The sequence below is a fragment of the Carex rostrata genome, chromosome 21 (genome assembly GCF_964058835.1).
Source record: "Carex rostrata chromosome 21, lpCarRost1.2, whole genome shotgun sequence".
NCBI classification, from domain to species: domain Eukaryota; kingdom Viridiplantae; phylum Streptophyta; class Magnoliopsida; order Poales; family Cyperaceae; genus Carex; species Carex rostrata.
In genome coordinates, this window is record NC_135938.1 from 5,026,022 (window position 1) to 5,046,073 (window position 20,052).

Genomic DNA, 20,052 nt, shown 5'->3' on the forward strand with positions numbered 1-20,052 from the left:
GCCGTGGAGATCAGATTTTACCACCAGTAATTTACAATAACAACAGGCGTTGGAGCATGCTACCTGCAATTCACAGAAACGTACATTGATGTACTCAATGATAAGTTAGGATTTCTATTCAGTACACAGCGGAATCAATTCGTAAATCGCAATTGATGATGAACTAAATGTCTTTCGGAAAAGAAAAAAAAAACACATTAATTCCACATAAAACATCTAAAATATATTAAAACTAAAGAAGCCTTTTTAAAATAAAATGTTCCTACACAGAGAGCGGACAAAACCTATTTTACCACTACAACACAGCTCCAAACACCGAATTGCGAGCCTGCTTTTACTACTTTATTTCTTCTTATTACTTTGGTTTTACCATAAGCATAAGGCGAAAACGGAAAACTATCTATCCTCTTTAAGTACTAATTCACAATACATCTCACAAGATCAGTATGGTCAAAATTCGCTTCAAGAGCAGGGCTCCAATCAATAGTTCTCTTCTGTCCCCCTTTTAAATGCATATTTTCCGAAAAGATGTCAAAGTCGTGTAATTCTTTACCAACAGGCTGCAGCTAAGGTGTCTTGACTGGCCCTGCAGAGAACAGGCAGACTGAGAAATATAAGTCAGCAACTGAAATAAACACCAAAAAAATTGAAGTCATTCATAGACCAGATTTTTTATCCAACAAATAAAATTTTATTCACTATTTAACCCTGAACATAAAACCCACTCCAGTGTGAATACAAGTGCATTAGTCCCTTGAGAGATTACAACTATTTTCTCAAAAACTTGAGCAACCCTTATTTTAAATTATGAGAACAAGAAAGATTTGACTTACCAGCAGACGTTACAGCTTTGCACATTAGAGTCTTGATTTTAGGGGTCCACTTCGTCAGGTATCCTGGCATGGCCCAAATAAACCAGCTGCATCTCATTTCTCCAAATCTGTGTCATTCACAACAGAAATCACAACCAAAAATTAAGAAAGGTAACCAAACCAGTGGCTTTAGTAAATGTAAAGTCAGTATTGCATACCATCTGTCTGAATTCTATTCTGATGTGAGGGACATTAGTTTTATGAATATCATTGCCCAATGGACCTCGCAAGTAGTAATTTCTACCAATCCAGTGCGACTAAAAAAATTTAAAGAAAATATTAAACAATATGTATCAGTGAGCATATTTAAGAATTACAGTCACCAAACAAAGAACATCTATTTCGTAAAATCTTTTGAAACCTGACCTTAAGGGCATGTGAAAATCCTGACTGATATACTGAATTCCTAGCAATCTCACATAAATCACAGGAACTGAGCTTCCACAACTGCATGAAAACAAAAAAGACAATTAATTAAACCTTCAAAGGAACTGAGCAGTGTGTGTGTGTGTGTTGAGAGAGAGAGAGAGAGAGAGAGAGAGTACAGAGGCAGCGATACTGTATTCTTCAACAAGGGGCTCTTTGGTGAGATGGATTTGCAAAGGATCATCAGTGGAAAGTGACACATTAAGGCCTCGTAGGAAGAAAGTTGGGAATGGGTTACGGTGATAGTCCAGAAACAGCGAGTTATTACTTAAAGGAGACATTGCTAGTCCAATCTAATTCAATAAAGAGATTGAAAATTAAGTTAAATAAGCATTATACATGTTCATAGCAAATTTCCGATAATGATTATGAAGTATAATTAAACTCCGCCTGTGTAGTTTCTACAGCCTGTCCCAAGCTAGGAAAAAAGAGGAGGGTTCGTGATAGGCTTGACGAGCCAGCGGTCAAAAAACAGTCTCTTTATGAAAATGAAACCCTCACGATTGGGCAGGTGTAGTCCTAGGATGGGTGATCTTCTAGGAAGTCCCTGTGTTGATTCTGATTGGGTTTCATTTTTAGCCTACCCCAACTTGTTTGGGAATAGAGGCTTTGAAGAAGAAGAAGATTGTAAAGTATAATTAACAAGGGGAAGGCAGTACTGGTAGTAATGATTACCTGCGCAAGATAGTACAAGTACTGAAGGACAGGCGACTTTCTTAGGTTGACTCCGTGAGAAATATTGTTAGCAACAAGAAATGTTGCAGCCAAGTGGTCAATATCTCCAGCCTACACATAAACAGGCAAAAAGGAATAAATACACCCATAAAAAGCAATGATTAATGAAGATAACAAAATAGCTAAATTTCAAAGATTTAATTAATACCTCTCCAGCATGTGGACGGAATTTAATAGTGGTCATCCCCTTGGACTCCCGAAGCTGCACTTGTTATTAAAAGAAAAATACCTATGACTATGTTCCTTCAAAAATTATTCTATTAGAACAACACATTTCCTCCAGAAAATTGTCATCCCCCTTTGCCAATATGGATTAGGAAGCACAACAATCAGAAGTAGAGCCGTAGAGTCTATATAGTGCAAGCAAAATATTAAAGGAAAAATTTAGGTTTTGGTCCCTGAACTTCTGTAGAAAAAATCAAATTGGTTTCTGAACTTTCATTTGCACTAAGTTGATCCCTACACTTTTTCAGCATAACTAAGTTGGTCCCTGAACTTTGAGTTGCTTCAAATCAGTCCTTCCAACTTATGTTGATCCTTCAACTTCTCTCAAATTAATCAAATTAATCTTTCTACTTAAGGACTAATTTAACTTCTTTTGAAAGTTAATGAAGAAATTTGATGCAAATGATAATTAGGGACCAACTTGGTGGTTTTGAGGAAGCTCGTGACCAAAACCTGAATTCTCCTAATATTAAATGGTACAAATGTTAGCATGTAGTACTCTCCATTTAAAATGAAGCAGATCAAATATCAATTCCATAATTTTCATTTTCTTTAGAAAGGAAGTACCTTGTTAAGGGTATATAAATTAGCATAGCAGTAGTAAGCATAATAGGAGAATGCAGGATTAAAGACGTTAGTCCATTGAGCCGGTGTAGGCATGTGCTTTGTTGGACGCCTCTCTGGCTTGCTCTCATCATCAACCAAATCCAACCCCACAACCTGAACAGAGAAATATACTCCTCATGCTAACTACATACAAGTTGTAACATATTTATAAGTATACTAGTGGAGACAATAATACCTGTTTCAAGAAAACATGCAGCTGGGGGTGTGAGTCTGGATTGATTGTGACCTCAAAAAGTGGGAGAAATATGTTATCAAGCAGGTTTTGAAATGAGGTCACGGTACCCATTTCTTTGTACACATTATATAGCCTGGGAAGCTGTCACACAAATTGAATAAAAAAATAAAATAAAGCTTAGTTACATTAATGGCATTTGCTGAGTAAACATGTTTTGGTGAAGTGAGACAGAACCTGAATTAACCAGACAACATTCTCAGTGTAAAGTTCATAATTGACTATCCAACTTGCGAGTTGATCCCACTCACTTTGCTTCCTTCCATATATAGATATTCTATATTCTGCCATCTAATAATCAAGGAAAAAAGAAAAAGAGGAAAAGAAGGTACAAAAATTGAGAAATATTAGTCACAATAGCGAGTTCTACCAGAAAAGTTATTACAAAGAATGGAATATGAAGAAGCATTTCAGTTAGTGTCACAATATACTATCTTAATTTACCAGTGTTTTAATGATTGAATACTTTTCACTTTATGATAATCCACAAAGGCATAGCGCAAAGTGCTTTTCTTCTGTAATATAGAATGCGGTTATTATCAATTAGCCAAAAAGAAAAGTGTTACCTGATATTTGCTCCCAGAAAGATCTGAAAAAACCTGTTTTGTCAATTCAGCAAGAAAACGACCTATATGGAGTCAAATAGCAACATAATTAAGCAACTAAATTCCCCACTCATAAAAAATAATCTTAAAACAAAAAGATTTTTCCTCTAGACAATATTTTCTGAGCAGTGTACCTTGAATAAGATTGTCCTGTTTAAGGAAAATCTCTCTGAGTCGACTTTGACCACAAGGATTGTATTTTAGGTTGAACTTGTCAAAACGGTGAAAGGTACTCTTATCAGCATGGACATCTAACAAGTCAACATTCAGGTCATATCTGAAAAGAAAAAAAAAAAACAAGCAAACAGTAAGTGATCACCATTAAAATATACTTTGTCGAACAATCCAATTAAAATTGACATTTGCAATCCTCACCCAGTCAAGTCCAAGCTCTCAAAGACCTCCTTCAAGGTCATATAGGTCCCATCTCTAAAAATCACAACCTAAAATAATGCACATTTTTAGCAACACTTTCAGTTGAAACTGACATAAAAGAACCTAATTATAAGCTAAATCCTACCTCATCAGGTTCTTTCCTAAGTTTGGATTTGATAAATCTTAACAGGTGCTTTTGGTTCATGCATGCCGAGTGGTGCACGTGTGTGTCAACCTTTCTGACATTGTAAAAATCACGATGTGGTGCACTTTTTTGGGCAAGGAACTCCTTATCCGCATTAAGCATCAGATGAAACTTAAATTTCTGCATACAAATCACAACCACAAGTAAAGAACCAAGTAATAATGAGACAGCTTTAATTTTTGTCTGATTGATCTGGACTGCCAGTCCACCAGGTTGACCATAGTTTGCTCGAGACTTGACACAGCTTGGATCAAATCAGATTTGGGTCAGTAGAGAAGATCATAACCCAACCCCTTTAGAACTTAGCTTGGCATTGTTGTTAACATAAAAGGCACAAGGTATACTCCATAAATGGACCAGTTAGTTCAATCCAACCCAGTTTAAACTGACCCAACAAGTTAACAGGTAAGATCCAAGTTATTGTTTCTCCAGCTAGATGCCAGGTTGGGTCTCAACCAAATGTATATCATAAAATCTAATCACCCATTTCCAACCCTAAATGACTATAAATTACATGTTCTAGAAGATTCAAACGGTTGTGACACACAGTCCTGATATTTCCTGCTGCAATTACTCGAAGGATGTAATGTAAATCAGTGAAAAAGGTGGTAGCATCAGCCACAGGATAAATTCTCTCCTTGCAATCTTCATCCATGTACACGTGCACAACGCCATCCACCATTTGAAAATAGTGCTACATTAGGAAAAAAAAAAGTTATTACATATACATGAGTCAAGTACCCAAGTACATTAAATACCTTCTCTTTTCATATCTAAACATTATTAAACTACTAACCTCAGTTTTCTCTTCAGGGGTATAGCTGAAAGGATTAGGGTTAGGTTTTGGTGTGCTAGGGTCAGTAATGACTTCCTTCTCCCATGGTGCAACTTTCTCTCTAAAAACATAACTGTCTCTTAACTCAAGACAACTTTGGAGGGTCTTGTACACATCAATTTCATCAATGGCTGGTGTCTCTGTAATTGAATTTAATAAGACCAAAAGTCAACTCAAGTAATTCAGCAATCTTGAAATCAAAGCACACTTTACCCAAGTCAAATTTGAAATTTGCATGTATTCACTAGTGCTTACTCCAAACTCCAGACCCACTAAGACAACAACTATACATTTGCTTTCTGTGTATAAGAGATTTTCTTATCCTTAATTGCATTAGAATATATGGGACCACTTTCTGACTACTTGGAAAGCATTCCAAGTACACTGTGGATCGGAGGATGCTAAGAGAGGTCATACCGATTGGAGATATAACCAGTGTGGTAAAAGACTCCTGCTCAGGTTCTTTTCTCAGAATGTCAGCAGCTATTGGATCGGGTTGGACCCCATGTAGATCGCCCGCAACGCTGTGCGACCGGATCATTGCTGTAGATAGCGCATTAGATTCTCCATTCTCAGTCTGAAGCTCAATCTTGGCTCCATTTTCCTGCATACCATCAAGCAAAAACCTTCTTATGGTACTGTATGTACTATATAGGTATTTCATCAATACAAGAAAAAATTGTAGCAAATTAATAATGTAAATTCATATATATATTTTTTTGGACAAGAATGAAATTCACATATTTCTATGAGTAAAAGATAATTCACAACCTAAAATACAGAAAACTTGCGTAGTAGTCAGCAATATTATGCAATTATCCAAAACTCAACTAGACAGCTCCACTTTAACCACAACAGACAGACTTACTATGTTTCCATTGGAATGCAAATAGATAGGGTCAAGCTTGGGATCATCCTGCAGGACATCATCTTCATCTGATCCTTCTAGGCTGCCATAGGCACTTGCACTTGCAACTGGAGACTTGGGAGAGGTTGGTCTAACTAAATGTGTCATCCTGTTGGCTGAACCCGAGTGCACGACTGACCTGGCACCTGATATATTATTAATTACACTGTAAAGCTGATTGAGATTATGAGGATAAGAGAACTTATTTGAAGTAGGTTGCAGTTTGGGAATACAAGTAGACTTGAGAATTTCAATGTGATATAAAAGAAAAGTGAAGAATTTTTGAATGACAATGGCAGGAAGAGAATGAATGTGCAAGGTAGTAACAAAAAATTTCAATACAACAGAACTCCCAAAATATATTTTTTCTTCTATGAACTGCATCGGACCCAGTCCAGTCCAGCATAATGTATATACCTGTAAAAGTCATTTAAGCATGAGGATTCCAAAGCCACTCCATCATGCCTCCACTTTTTTATTAGTAATAAAAAGAAAAATAACTTAAATGACAAATAAAGCAGTTAGATATGATATAAATCACTTTCTATATGCAATGTGAAAGATAATGACAACCCAGATGCACTTTCATGACATGAAAAACATGAAAAGCAATGTTACAAAAACAGTCTATGTCACTGAATTTTAAAGAAACCTCTCGATGCATATGAAAATGAAACCAAAATGTCAAAATATTTTATAAGCATGTATGGAAACTGGTTTCATCCACATCCCTCATTGTATTTTTGCATTTTATGTATTTCTCAAACAAATTTCTAAAGCTGAAGCAAGACAGAAGCACAAAAGGTGGAGGCATTTAAATCTACTCAAGTATGTAAACTATGTTTACCATCTCCATCACAATTTTGCATGAAAAAAAGAAATGAATCATTTCCCTAAATTCATTCCAGTTAAACAAGAGCATCGTGCCTTTCTGAGAGGGCTCGATTAATGAAATAGGAGCTTGCAATTTTGTAATTTGAAACAGCATTCCCTTCTAATAATTTCTGTGAACGGGGAAAAACCGGTGTTTATAACTAACCAGTAATAAAGGAGACCTCGGCAAGAACAAAAAGTCTATGAAGATAAATCCACTAATCTTATCTTAGTCAGAACAATACAGTACTCCACTAGACATTCTACAATTTATCCAAACACAAACAAATTTCTCACTCAGGAAAGAAATCAGAAAAGAACTGGGGCGAGCCAGAGTGGCAGTGATCAATACCTTCCCGGGAAACATGAAGCCGGGGCAGCCCAGGAGGGATCGCGAGACCACCATTGGGGACCTGACCCGTGGGCCCCCTTCCCCACGCCACTTCCTCTTCTTCCTCCTCCTCCTCCCCGTCCACGTCAGCAACCGCAGCTATGTCAGGAAGCGATATAGACCCGGCTCGCTTGACTTGTTGCTTTTTACGGCGCTGGCGTGGCGGAACGTGATTGGAGGAGCGCTCGCGCGCGAACTCGAGGAGTTGGTTTAGGGTTTTGCGGTGCATATAGTAGGCGGATACGGCGGCGAAGGAGGCTCCAACCATCGCCGCCATGGCGAGGTGAATAGCGTAGTATGAATCCATGGGATAAGTAGGAGTACAGTTTGTTGGTTTCGTAATTTTATTTGTTTTTATTTTGAGAGGGGGGACGAGACTGGAGGGGTGTGGCCGTGTGGCTTGAAAGGCCAAAGATGTGGAGAAAGGGGTGTATTTATAGCGGGAGACGGGAACAATAGCGAGCGAATATTTGAGGGATTCTGCGTTTAAGCGTTTTCCTTTTTTTTTTTTTTTTCTTTTATGGAGGACTCGAGGTAAATTATTGGGAACGGTGATCCGTATTGTAGGGGTCCTTTCAGAAATTCGATCTCCAAGGACAATTACAATCACAATCCGCGGTCATTTTTATTAATATTCTTAAAAAAAAAATTTAATTTTAAAAATAACCTGCATTGAATTTTTTTTTTTTAAATATTCCAACCGCCAGACCCACGGGCGGCCCAAAACACAAGCGGACCGCCCGTCCCATAGGCGGATCACAACACTAGCAGACCGCCTGTGGGACGGGCAGTTCTCTATTTTTTATTTTTTTTATTTTTTTTAGAGATCTTAGTATTTTGATTTGAATAATTTTGTGAAAAAAAAAGTTTTCTTATTTAGAGTGTATGCCAAAAAATAAAATATTTGATATATTTACGAAGTAATGTCGTAACTCTTTATAACTTTGATTTTTTTTTTTTTTGGTGAACTTTGATTTTATTTGTCAATTGGATATCACAAGTCTAAATATAATACTAATTAAGGACTTGGCATTTATTCAAAAAATTTCAAACTCTGACAGCTTGTTGATCTTTTTCTCTTTGTTTATGGTACTAAAACAGTAATTTAGAGCTACTAAAATATGTTAAAACATCAAATTAGATCTCTATCCATGCACAAAGTATCCTAGACTGACCTGTGGTATGGTATCAAGTCCAAACTCAGCAGCCAAGCACTAGGCAAAGGCCACTGGTATAGTGCAATGCACTAAAAATATCAAATTTGACATTTGCTGGTAAATCAGCAAGTCTGGACTGATACAGGGACCAAACTGCAAAAGTGATTGCACCAGCATGTAGAGCATTGAAAAATACACATAATTGATATAAATTTCAACTTATTTGGATTTTTCTACAGTTAGTTATGAATTTTCAAAGTTTAATTTTTGAAAAAACTTTAAACAACCATAACTTTGGCTAGGAAACTCAGATTTATGCGTATGCGCACTTTTTGGAAAGGGGAGGACAAGATGGATCATGCCACCAAGCATTGTCATATCAAAAGCATCAGAATTTCAAAAAAAATATCATTTAGGGCCTCAAAAATTCAGTTTAAGTTTTCGTTCGACGGTAGGCATTAAAAAACAGCGATTTTCAAACCATCTTAATAAATAGTAAAAAAATTCAAAAAAATGTAAAATTTTGTTTCTAAGTACATTTTAATATAGATTAAATATCAAACGGTTTGGATCGGCTATTTGGACTTCACGAAGTAGCGTATCCTTACTCTACATGCATATATATGTATAGAGGAGGGTTCCAATGCCTCATTTTTTTTATACCTCATCATACCTCGTATTTTATATCTTCATTTTCTTCATATTGAAAGTCTAAATTATCGATCCGAACCGTTTAACATGATATCCATACTAAAATATGGTTAGGAATGGAATTTTATAATTTTTGAAATTTTTTTACTATTTTTTAAGATGGGTAGAAAATCATTGTTTTTTGAATGGTTCAAAAACAGTGATTTTGTACCTATCTTAAAAAATAACAAAAAAATTCCAAAAAATATAAAATTTCATCTCCATTCATATTTTAGTATAAATATTTTGTTGAACGGTTCGGATCGAAAATTTGAACTTTGAAAACGAAAATATAAAATATGAGGTATGATGAGGTATGAAAAAAATGAGGCATTGGAACCCTCCTCGTATGTATATTATATATATAATATATGTATATGTATATATTTATAATATATATATATACATATATTATAAATAAATGAGTTTATAAAAAAAATTGTATATATGTATATGTGTATATGTTTATATGTGTATATGTTTATATGTGTATATGTGTATATGTGTATATGTGTATATGTGTATATGTATATGTCTATGTGTATGTGTATATGTATATGTATATGTATATGTATATGTATATGTATATGTATATGTATATGTATATGTATATGTATATGTATATATGTATACTAGTAATCGCGCCCGTGCACAGCAACGGGAGCAAATTATGTAGTAGAAAACATTAAGCTCCTTAATGAGGAGAGATAATTTAAATCAAATTTGTAGAGAAAAATAGTTAAATACTATATTTATCTACAAGATAACACATGTGAACTCTAGTGTATGTTAGTTTGTAATAATCTAGAAGTCAATAATATGATAATTTATCATAAAGCTTTGTTCATGAATTGAATGTTTATTTATATATCATTTTGTTGCCTTGAGTATTATTGAATTTATGGATCATTTCGAGTTCATGACTGAAATTGTGAAACTCCATAATATAGATGATATATACTCTTAAAAAGTCACTGACCAAGGTAATTAGCAGGAACACTAATTACCGCGATAAGGTTAGTATGTGGATTAAAAGATGGTTAAGTTTTACAAACTACCTGACACGAGATGTCATTTTAATCACATAGATACATGTTCTAGGAACATGATATTTGACAGACCCCGAATGAAACATTAAATAGAATTGTGTTCGTGTCATTTATGTTTTCATTCAGTGTCAGGTTCTACAGTATGAGGTATTTATCGTTCCCACTGAGAAATATGTATGTGTGATTGTTATCTACCGCTGTCCGTAAAAAGCAGTCATAACGGTAGCTTTTCCATATGTATAGCTTAGCTGAGGAAGTGATAGTTTACCAAGAATACTATTTGTCCCTCGTATCTCTATACGAGCTATAGCATCACTGGGCCCCTTGATAGAGTAAGATTATTTGCTAGCGGTATAATTACAAGAGTAATTATATTTGATAATCTGCTCAAGATCAATAAAAGATTCAGTTAGCAAGGATGACACACATCTACCTTGAAACTGATCTGATAGCTATGAGACAGAAGAACAGACACAAGTAAATTGTTTACTGGATCGTGATATTGTACAGTACAGCATCATCTGTGTAATTGGATGGTCATGATGTGTTGCCAGATGCCACCCATGATTATAGAAGTTAAAACAGTTTTAACTCTATTTACCAACATAACACAGATCCTATTGGGTCACACCATATAGGAGTTAATCGGAGAATCTTATTGTGATTGATTATAAATTGGCTATGATCAATAGTAAGATGGTTATAATTAATTATACGTGTTATAATTAAATTATAAATGTTATGTAAAAATAACAAGCAAAAACATTGGTTAATTTATAAACGTGTGTGACATGTTGTATAAAAGTTAACCGGTTAATTTATAAATGTGCAGGACACGTTGTATAAATTACCGAAATAACAAACCGCAAGAAAAATATATATATAATTGTTCAGAATAATTATACGAATATTATTTGTCACACCCCGCGGCCACGGGTAGTAACAGTCCCCCGCCGTAAGCATACAACGCCGTGTATGCTTACAAGGCTAATCACAATTTAAACCAAACAACACGCAATTCAAAACGAGTTTCTAATATAAAATCAGAGTACACAGTCTGGACAGTAAATAGTACAATATAAGTATCTCCTCCGGATACCAACCACGAGGCCTACCCTAAATCTATACAACAAAAACACATCTAGGGTCGTATACTGGTAAGCTACTAAGGCCTACTACTCTCGTGCCTCTCCGGAATCCGTCGCACCAGTACCTGTAACATAACGGGGAAGGTGGGGGTGAGAATAAATTCTCAGTGCGAAAATTTGCCACATTTGAATTATTGGACTTGCAATCAAACTCTATATTCAAAGATGAAACCCAAACAATAACAATGCAACAGTTATATAAGAAACATAAATAACAGAATGCCACTACTCGACAACAGTTAATCAACCTGAAACACAGTTTACGGAATTTACAATATGGATTTCAAACACAACATATATTTTGGCTTAACTCGATTCCTAACTCAGTTCAATTGGGCTTGTAGCAATTACAAATGTTCTCTCGAGCTGAACCGTTATCAAACCCACATCTGTAGGGTTACAGACGCCTACAGATGGCCAACCGCTGGACCCTTTATCAGACACCCATCTGCAATTGCTGTTTGGCTTAACCATTTCCTAAGGTCCGGTTACAAGTCACCAATACAGGTCAACTTGACACAATGCAACACACGGAAATCAAAGTTACCTATACAGGTCAACTTTGCTTAATCTCAACAAATATATTTATCAAAGCCACACATATAGGTCAGTCTCGCAAAATCATAACAGGTCAACGCATAAGTCAGCAGCGTCACCTTATCCAGCCACCTAAACAGGTCGGTCTGGCAAATTCTAACAGGTCAACGCATAAGTCAGCAGCGTCACCTTATCCAGCCACCTAAACAGGTCGGTCTGGCAAATTCTCACAGGTCAACGCATAAGTCAGCAGCGTCACCTTATCCAGCCACCTAAACAGGTCGGCCTGGCAAATTCATAAACACAGGTCAACGGATAGGTCACCGTTACCTTATCCAGCCACCTAAACAGGTCGGCCTGGCAGATTCATTCACAACAAGCACAATTCATAGAACTAAACAATTAATAACCGTACCAACATGCAAATCAACCTTAACTAAAACAATTCAATCATTCTCATTTATGCAAGAATCAATATGCAGTATGAATTCCAAAGTATGCAACAATTAATCATTCAACATGACAAACGAATAAACAGTTTAATTCCTGAAAATAAAGTATCAAACAAGTCCAAGAATCCCGCACCTGTTTGACGAGCGTACCGCTTAAGCTAAGGATCGGACGTCTCGTATGGTCTCGCAAGTTCTTGCTCGACCGAGCCTACACCTATATCATATGTATACTTGGTTTAATTCGGGTTCAGTGGTCTATACGTTTACTTAGGGCTTGTACAGTCCTAAATCAGTTCTCATGGTTTGGTATCGATTCTTTTCGGTTCCTTCTTTCTTACCAAAATCTCACCAAACGGTACACAATTCCTTCTAGGCCCTCTAGCCTTATACTATGTCACTTTGGTAACCATCAATCACCGTTTTACTACTTTGGTTCTCGGTTCATTTCAATTTACCGTTTGGTTAACCCTAATTTGGTCAAAATCTCAAATCAGTCGTTAAATGTTCTAGAAATTCACGATCAGGAGGCAACCCTACCGATTACAAGTCTAATTGGTCGGGTTAAGCAAATCAAATCACGATTAGGCCAACTTTCAATTTTGGCACGAAACCCTAGAAATCAGATTTCATAAATCGGAAGAAATCGGGAAAAAGAATGACAAACAAACTAGTAAGAAGTGTAGAGGAACTAGTCCTCGAGCAATTCGAGCACAAATCTCGGGTTTAAAATGAGAATCCGAGAAATCGAGAAAATTCGAGGTTTCGAAAGTAAAAAGGAGAGAAAGAAATACCAAATAGAAGGGTTCTGAGAGATCCTCGGCTGCTTTCTCGGTTTCAAACTCGATTTCTCGCAACAATCGGGAGTCTGGAAGAACCGGAAACTCACGGGATCTTTTCCTTCTCTCTTAACCGAAAATAACTTAGAAATGGGGATAATGGTGAAGTGAGAGAGAGAGAAGGTTTAATTTGGGTTTTAGGGTTAAAATTACCCTGAATGCGGATTAGCCAATCCGCACTGCGGGTTACCTAATCCGCACTCGAGACTTAGTCGGTTGTCAGCCGAATCCAGGAAAAGTCCGAGCCTACTGCGGATGAACCTGATCCGCACTGCGGTTCAACCTCATCCACACTCACTACTTAGCCGATTTCAGGAAAATTCAGTGCAATACAGAAATTCATGAGTGCGGCTAAACTAATCCGCACTGCGGATCCCTCACCCGCACTCACTACTTAGTCATATTTTTGTCAAAATTCCAGAAAAATCCTGAGCCACTGCGGATGACGTTGATCCGCACTGCGGTCAATCTAATCCGCACTGAGCCCATAAGGTTCCGAAATCTCGAAATTTCGACGCGGTTTCAATTCACAATTAACTTACTTATTTAGGGAAACCTTAATTAAGGTTTAAACTTCCATTTTATTAACACAATTTATCGGTTCTTCCTTTTAAATCATTTCAATTTAATTGTAAAAATTTCGTAACGTAACATTATTTGTGTTCGGGCTGAGGGCATTCGGGTTTTTTCAGATTCGTCCTTATCCGCATGACATGTCATTGATCCTATCCAGATGACATGTCATCAATCCTATCCACAAGGGCAAAATAGTCATTTCACACCTATGCCACCTTGCATGTATAGAAACATGGAGAAGAGTGTGGAAGGGTGTGGAAGGGGTATTTTGGTCATTTCACATATAAAAGGATGAGGTGTCAATGGCATACCTTGTAAATAGGCCGAACTTGGAGGACATTTTGGTCTTTTGCAACCGACCCTAAACACTATAAATAGGGGTGGAGGGATAGAGAGAAAATTAGCTAATTCACTTGTATCGTTTCGTGCAGAATCGAATCGGTATTTTCTCTCTTTCTCGGTTTCTCTCCCAAATAGTGTTTCGGTTGAGAAAAGAAAGTTATACGTACTTGACGTATAATCTTGCGGGTTGTTGTGGAGTATATTTACGGGATCGATGAATAGTGTTTTACCGAATTTAGCGGTATGTCAGTTTTGCATATTGATGAAACTGAGCAACCGAAAATTAGTGCTTACAGGTTTTCATCTTTTCCCTGTGAATAGTGTTTTTGCAGAATTCCGCGGTTTACGGTATTTCTGGCAGAAGAAATAAACCGCTCTCCGGTTAGTCCTGGTGGATAACCGATAGAGGCATCAGACGTCTGATGCTCCGTTCCGAGTCGATTCCTTCCCTGGTGAGGCTCTACTCGCTCGGTCTGCATTCCAACTGTGATTTGGAAACAAGGTATAAATATGTTATATTAATCTATTTAATTTGTAAGTAGATTAAAGTTTTAGAAATCAATCATGGAGTAGATCTGTAAAATGATTAAATTGGGTTTTGATGCCAAAGGAATACTGAAGGTGGACCGCCTTGGAAAGTTTCCTAACATACCCAGTTTAATCCTGAGCTTAAGTTGGCCATAGAAATTTTTGTTCTACGGTCATTCCGCACCTTAAGCCTAAATGGGTTTCCGGTTAGCACCGCGTGAAACCCCAACAGTGTAGTGGTAAGAATTTTGGCACCAACAAAACTCAACTGGGTTCGAATCCCGCCTTCAGCAGAAAAAAAGAAAAAGGGTGCGCGGTGCACAGGCTCGGTCCGCAGGTGCCGTGCGTTGTTCAGAGGCGGGGTCCACGGGTGCGGCGCGCGGTCTATAGGCACTAGGATCATATGCGGCGCGGCCAATGCATACTTAAGTGTTGAAGCTCATAATTTGGAAAATTCATCTATGTGCGATCTGAAAATTCAACGGCTGAGCATCATTTCGAAAAAAAAATAGTAAATCAGGACCCTTGCAGGATCTAGACATTAAGCTCCTTAATAAGGAGGAGAGATATTATACATATATTATAGAAACCAAAATAAAGGCCAAGTCCTTAATTAGTGTTATATTTAGACTTGTGATATCCAACTGACAAATAAAATCAAAGTTCACAAAAAAAAAATTAAAGTTATAAAAATTTACGACATCACTTCGTAAATATATCAAATATTTTATTTTTTGGCATACACTCTAAATAAAAAAGTTTTTTTTCACAAAATTATTCAAATCAAAATACTAAGATCTCTAAAAAAAAAATAGAGAACCTTCCGTCCCACGGGCGGTCCGCTTGTGTTTTGGGCCGCCCGTGGGCCTGACGGTTGGGACATTTTTTTTTAAAATTCAATGTAGGGTTATTTTTAAATTTTTTTTTAAGGATATTAATAAAAATGGCCGCACAATCCGTATTGTAGGGGTCCCTTGTTCGGAATTCATATCCTCTGCATTAACTCAAAAAGGAATCTTTTGAGTTAATATATCTGGACCGTCCAATTAGCTTTAAGATTCGTGTGAATTAAATCCGCACTAAGATTGAAGACCCTTATGTTTTAGACCTAAGCCGGATGGGCTCTGTTTACAATCGGACGGCCGATATCTATTAACTCACAAGATTCTCTTTTGAGTTAATGCAGATGATGCGGACTCCCTTGTTCGGATGGAATTCACATTCCCTCAGGTTATCTGACTGAGGACAATTACAATTAGACGGTTTTTTTAGCATGGCATGAATCTCAAAATGGACCCCTACAGTTTTCACACAAACCGGATTGAGTTTGATCCGGCTGGAATTAATCTAGTCTGTCAATTTTAATTTGCTTGAGTCAGGTACCTGGGAGGATACGGATCCGTTCAGATGGAGAGTAGAGGATGAGAGAGGAGGGGAAAATAGAAAAAAAAATTATTATATATATATATTTTTTGTTTGGATGATTAATTAAGGATGAAACATAGTACAAGCATATGATGTTGAAGGACTTATAAAAGCGTATTAGCCCTTTATATATATACTAGTAATCGTGCCCGTGCACAGCAACGGGAGCAAATTATGTAGTAGAAAACATTAAGCTCCTTAATAAGGAGGAGAGATAATTTAAATCAAATTTGTAGAGAAAAATAGTTGAATACTATATTTGTCTACAAAATAACACATGTGAACTCTAGTGTAGTGGTAAGAATTTTGGCACCAACAGAATCCAACTTGGTTCGAATCCCGCCTTTAATAGAAAAAAAGAAAAAGAGTGCGCGGTGCACAGGCTCGGTCCGCAGGTGCCGTGCGTGGTTCAGAGGCCCGGTCCACTAGTGTGGCGCGCCGTCTACGAACACTGGGATTATATGCGCACTGGGATCATATGCGACGTGACCAATGCATACTTAAGTGTTGAAGCTCATAATTTAGAAAATTCATCTATGTGCGATCTGAAAATTCAACGGCTGAGCATCATTCTGAAAAAAAAAAACAGTAAATCAGGACCCTTGCAGGATCTAGACATTAAGCTCCTTAATAAGGAGGAGAGATATATATATAGAGTAAGGCTAGGGTGTGATGTGCTCACCAAGAGGGTTTGGTGAGCACAACTCCAAAAGTTCATCGGATTGACTTCATATGCCGAATCCAAACCGTTGAAATCCATGTACTTCATGAGTGATGCATATACATGCAAAATTTTGAAAGTTTCTAGTGTATTTGCTACACGGTCAAGCGGTCAAAGAAATAAACATTTTATAAGTTAATTTATAAGTTATTTTATATATTCAATTTTTATTATTTTCTTTGACCGCTTGACCTTATAGCAAATAAATTTAAAACTTTCTTAATTTTGCATGTATATGCATTACTCATGAAGTACATGGATTTCAACGGTTTGGATTCGGCATTTGACATCGATCCGATATACTTTTGAAGTTGTGCTCACCAAACTCTCTTAGTGAGCACATCACACCCTAGCTTTACTATATATATATATTCTAACAATTTTATTCTTATGCAATTAAAGTATGGTCCGATGATGAATCAAATGTTGTTAATATTGAATCGTTAAAAAATTTAACAACTTGATGCACGGTAATATTAAACAACGTAGATCATATATGTAATATTGTATTTTAGAAGTAAACTTTATTTTTAATATTATTAAAATTGTTAAAATATAGAATTGTAAAGCGATCTTTTCTTTATCTATTTTATGTGATCGATACAACTAATATTTAATTAGTCCTTCTCATTAGTACTGCCAATTAATGTCAAATCATGGTGTCTAACAAAAAAAAATCAAGGTAGACTGAGTTCAACTCTGATGTTACAATTGAGTGGATATTTGCCTCCCATATACGATATGATGTATCATGCGTATCTATCTATTTACCACGTGTCCGTGCGAGCCTTGCTTACCGTGTTTATTTAACACATGTAGATATCGCCATATCGGAGTAACATTCTCTACACCGAAAAAAACCAAAATTTATTTGAAGCTAGCACCTAGCAGGATTGCGATGGGAAGACATCTCCATTCTATTATTAAGCATGTTGGATGTCCGATCCGCCAACGGCTACGATTGAAATATGAAACTTCGGATTTAATCTCAGCCCTTCAATTACATAATTTGTCTTCTTTTGATTAAATGTATCTGTTTTATGTATAGAAGTCTGAATCTAGTTAAAAACATACCCACCACATATGCTGCCACACGATACGTTACAATTAAAATTGAACAAATTCTGAATTTTAGCAATATATTTATCTATTTCCATATTTCTCCTCTTCAATTGAGAAGACTCCACCTTCTATTTTATTATTTCTTTGTTTCCTTACTTCTTTTTCATTTCTATACGGATCACAATAGAAATCAATTTTTTTTTTATTTCCTTATTTATCTTTCTTTATTTCTATACATATTGGTGTGAGCAATTTATAATATATTTCCAATATAGAATATATCAATGTGTGTGTGTATGTATATATATATATATTCTAAATTGGAAACAAAGAAGAATAATATAAATTGGAAACAAAGAAAAATATAAATTGGAACGTGTGTGTGTGAATATATATTTCTCTTGTAATATGTGTGTCCTATACATACAAACGATAACACTTTTTATTTATGTTTTTTGATATCATATTATATGTTGATATTGAATTGTTGTATGATATTTGATATTAGATTCGAATCGAGCTATTATTTGATATCATTTGTACTTAAAAATAAAGAATCATCACATCATCAAATTGTTATCAGAGATCATGATTAAAGTTAATTAAAAATACATAATCATATAAATTTTATATTAACATGTGTTTTAATTTTTAAATAATTATTATTTTCATTGATATATTTGTTTCTTATAATATGTCCCGTTGCAACGCACGGGTATGATGCTAGTTATAGAAAATAAAGAAATTAAAATAGGGGGACATTTTTTTTGCAGGATCAGTAGTGCGGCGAGTTGAATACGGAAATTTTAGGCACACAGTTCAAAAACTAAAAAAATACTTATTTTCCTCTAAAATTTATGATATAATTTTGTCTTTTTAATTTTTACAAAAATCTTAAATTTATTTAGTTTATTTACTTTTCTATTATAACTTATTTTTAAAAATATGTAGTATGTTTAAGAAAAATATTTAGTCATTTAGTTGGTTATGAGAGTAAATGGTTTTTTTTGCTCGTGACTCACACATAAACATATGCTTACATGTTATTGTGTATGCATCACAAATACGTAAATTACAGTGAAGGAATAACGTGATGTGACTTTATATGATTAAAATTTATTTTTACGTAATATGACGTGACTAAAATGGTAGAGGACAGTCACGTCACATGCATCATGTATAATTATTATTTTTGTATTTTAAATTAGTTCAAATAAAATAATAGAATAAAAAAGAAATTACTACGAAATAAATTATAATTAAGAAATAATGTTGAAAAAATTAGTTATGCGATGTGACTGAGTCGATTTATGTGACATGATATGACACAGCTAAGAAGGCAGATGACAGTCACGTCACGTAGCACGCGAGCCACTTGATGTAACGTGCTGTGTTTGGTAATAGCTTGACTAATTTTATTATCTACATAAATGTGTATTTGAAAATCGATTAGTAATTAGAAGACAATATTTTTCTTACAGACTATATATTATTTTATAATAATGAGTAAATTATTACTTTATAAGTTTAAAATGAATTTTAATAGAAAATGAATAAATGCTTTGGAGATTTTTACTGGGGGAAACACGAGATCCCCGTGTATCTTGGAACGATCGTCTTAGCTTGTCGTTTTCTCTTTTTGTATTTGTTCTTTTTTCTAGTATTATTCTAAGCTGTGGCGGATTTGGCATTATGAGTATGGCATCGATTGATCTTCATGTTATATAAAATTTGAACAACTTGTAGTTTTTTTTTTTTAATACAAACTACAATAAATTAATATTAACACTCAAACATTTAATAAAGGTCAGTCATTATAATCCTTATTCCCATGTTTAGTTGTGGCCTAAAGCTAAGGAGGCTTAAATTGGTTATTCCAACTTAGGCCGGTCCAAATTATTTATGTTTGATCGAGGCCTAAAGTTAAATCATAGTTTAAACTTTTTATTGTTTAGTTATAGTTGGTGGATGACTAAAGTTTTGAAAGTCTAAATTGGTTAATTATTTATAATAAGATACTAATTATATAATATTAATATATTAATAATAACTGTAATATATATTATTATAAAATTTATTTAATATATTAATAATATAAAATATTAATTATAAATTAATAATAATTATTAATAATAAAATACTAATTATATAATTATAAATTAATAATAATTATTAATAAAAAGATACTAAATATATAAATTATTAAAATAATTATCTAATA

General features: G+C 35.2%; 1 protein-coding gene across 3 annotated transcripts; it reads right to left on the reverse strand.

The window, feature by feature from the left end:
• Nucleotides 1-197: 197 nt before the first annotated feature.
• LOC144573024 (putative AMP deaminase) lies at nucleotides 198-7,724 on the reverse strand. 3 transcript variants are annotated; one of them, XM_078322691.1, is made up of 19 exons: nucleotides 7,270-7,724; nucleotides 6,006-6,190; nucleotides 5,555-5,741; nucleotides 5,099-5,277; nucleotides 4,817-4,996; nucleotides 4,243-4,422; nucleotides 4,098-4,165; nucleotides 3,857-3,999; nucleotides 3,684-3,745; nucleotides 3,295-3,408; nucleotides 3,061-3,201; nucleotides 2,826-2,978; nucleotides 2,182-2,235; nucleotides 1,974-2,084; nucleotides 1,418-1,591; nucleotides 1,239-1,319; nucleotides 1,031-1,129; nucleotides 834-940; nucleotides 198-586 (listed from the first exon to the last, which is right to left on the reverse strand). In XM_078322691.1, exons 1-18 carry the CDS (start codon nucleotides 7,613-7,615, stop codon nucleotides 872-874), a joined length of 2,526 nt encoding a protein of 841 aa, XP_078178817.1. In that variant the 5' UTR covers nucleotides 7,616-7,724; the 3' UTR covers nucleotides 198-586; nucleotides 834-871. The 3 variants fall into 3 exon arrangements, with proteins under 3 accessions (XP_078178817.1, XP_078178818.1, XP_078178819.1); XM_078322692.1 differs by having other exon boundaries at nucleotides 463-604; XM_078322693.1 differs by lacking the exons at nucleotides 198-586; nucleotides 834-940; nucleotides 1,031-1,129; nucleotides 1,239-1,319 and having other exon boundaries at nucleotides 1,568-1,682; nucleotides 1,942-2,084.
• Nucleotides 7,725-20,052: the final 12,328 nt, after the last annotated feature.

Coding starts and splice junctions, on each gene's coding strand:
- LOC144573024 (XM_078322691.1), bottom strand. CDS start 7,615: ATGGATTCATACTACGCTATTCACCTCGCCATGGCGGCGATGGTTGGA. Junction 5,742..6,005: donor TGCATTCCAATGGAAACATA/GTAAGTCTGTCT, acceptor GATGGTATGCAG/GAAAATGGAGCCAAGATTGA. Junction 1,320..1,417: donor AATACAGTATCGCTGCCTCT/GTACTCTCTCTC, acceptor GTTTTCATGCAG/TTGTGGAAGCTCAGTTCCTG.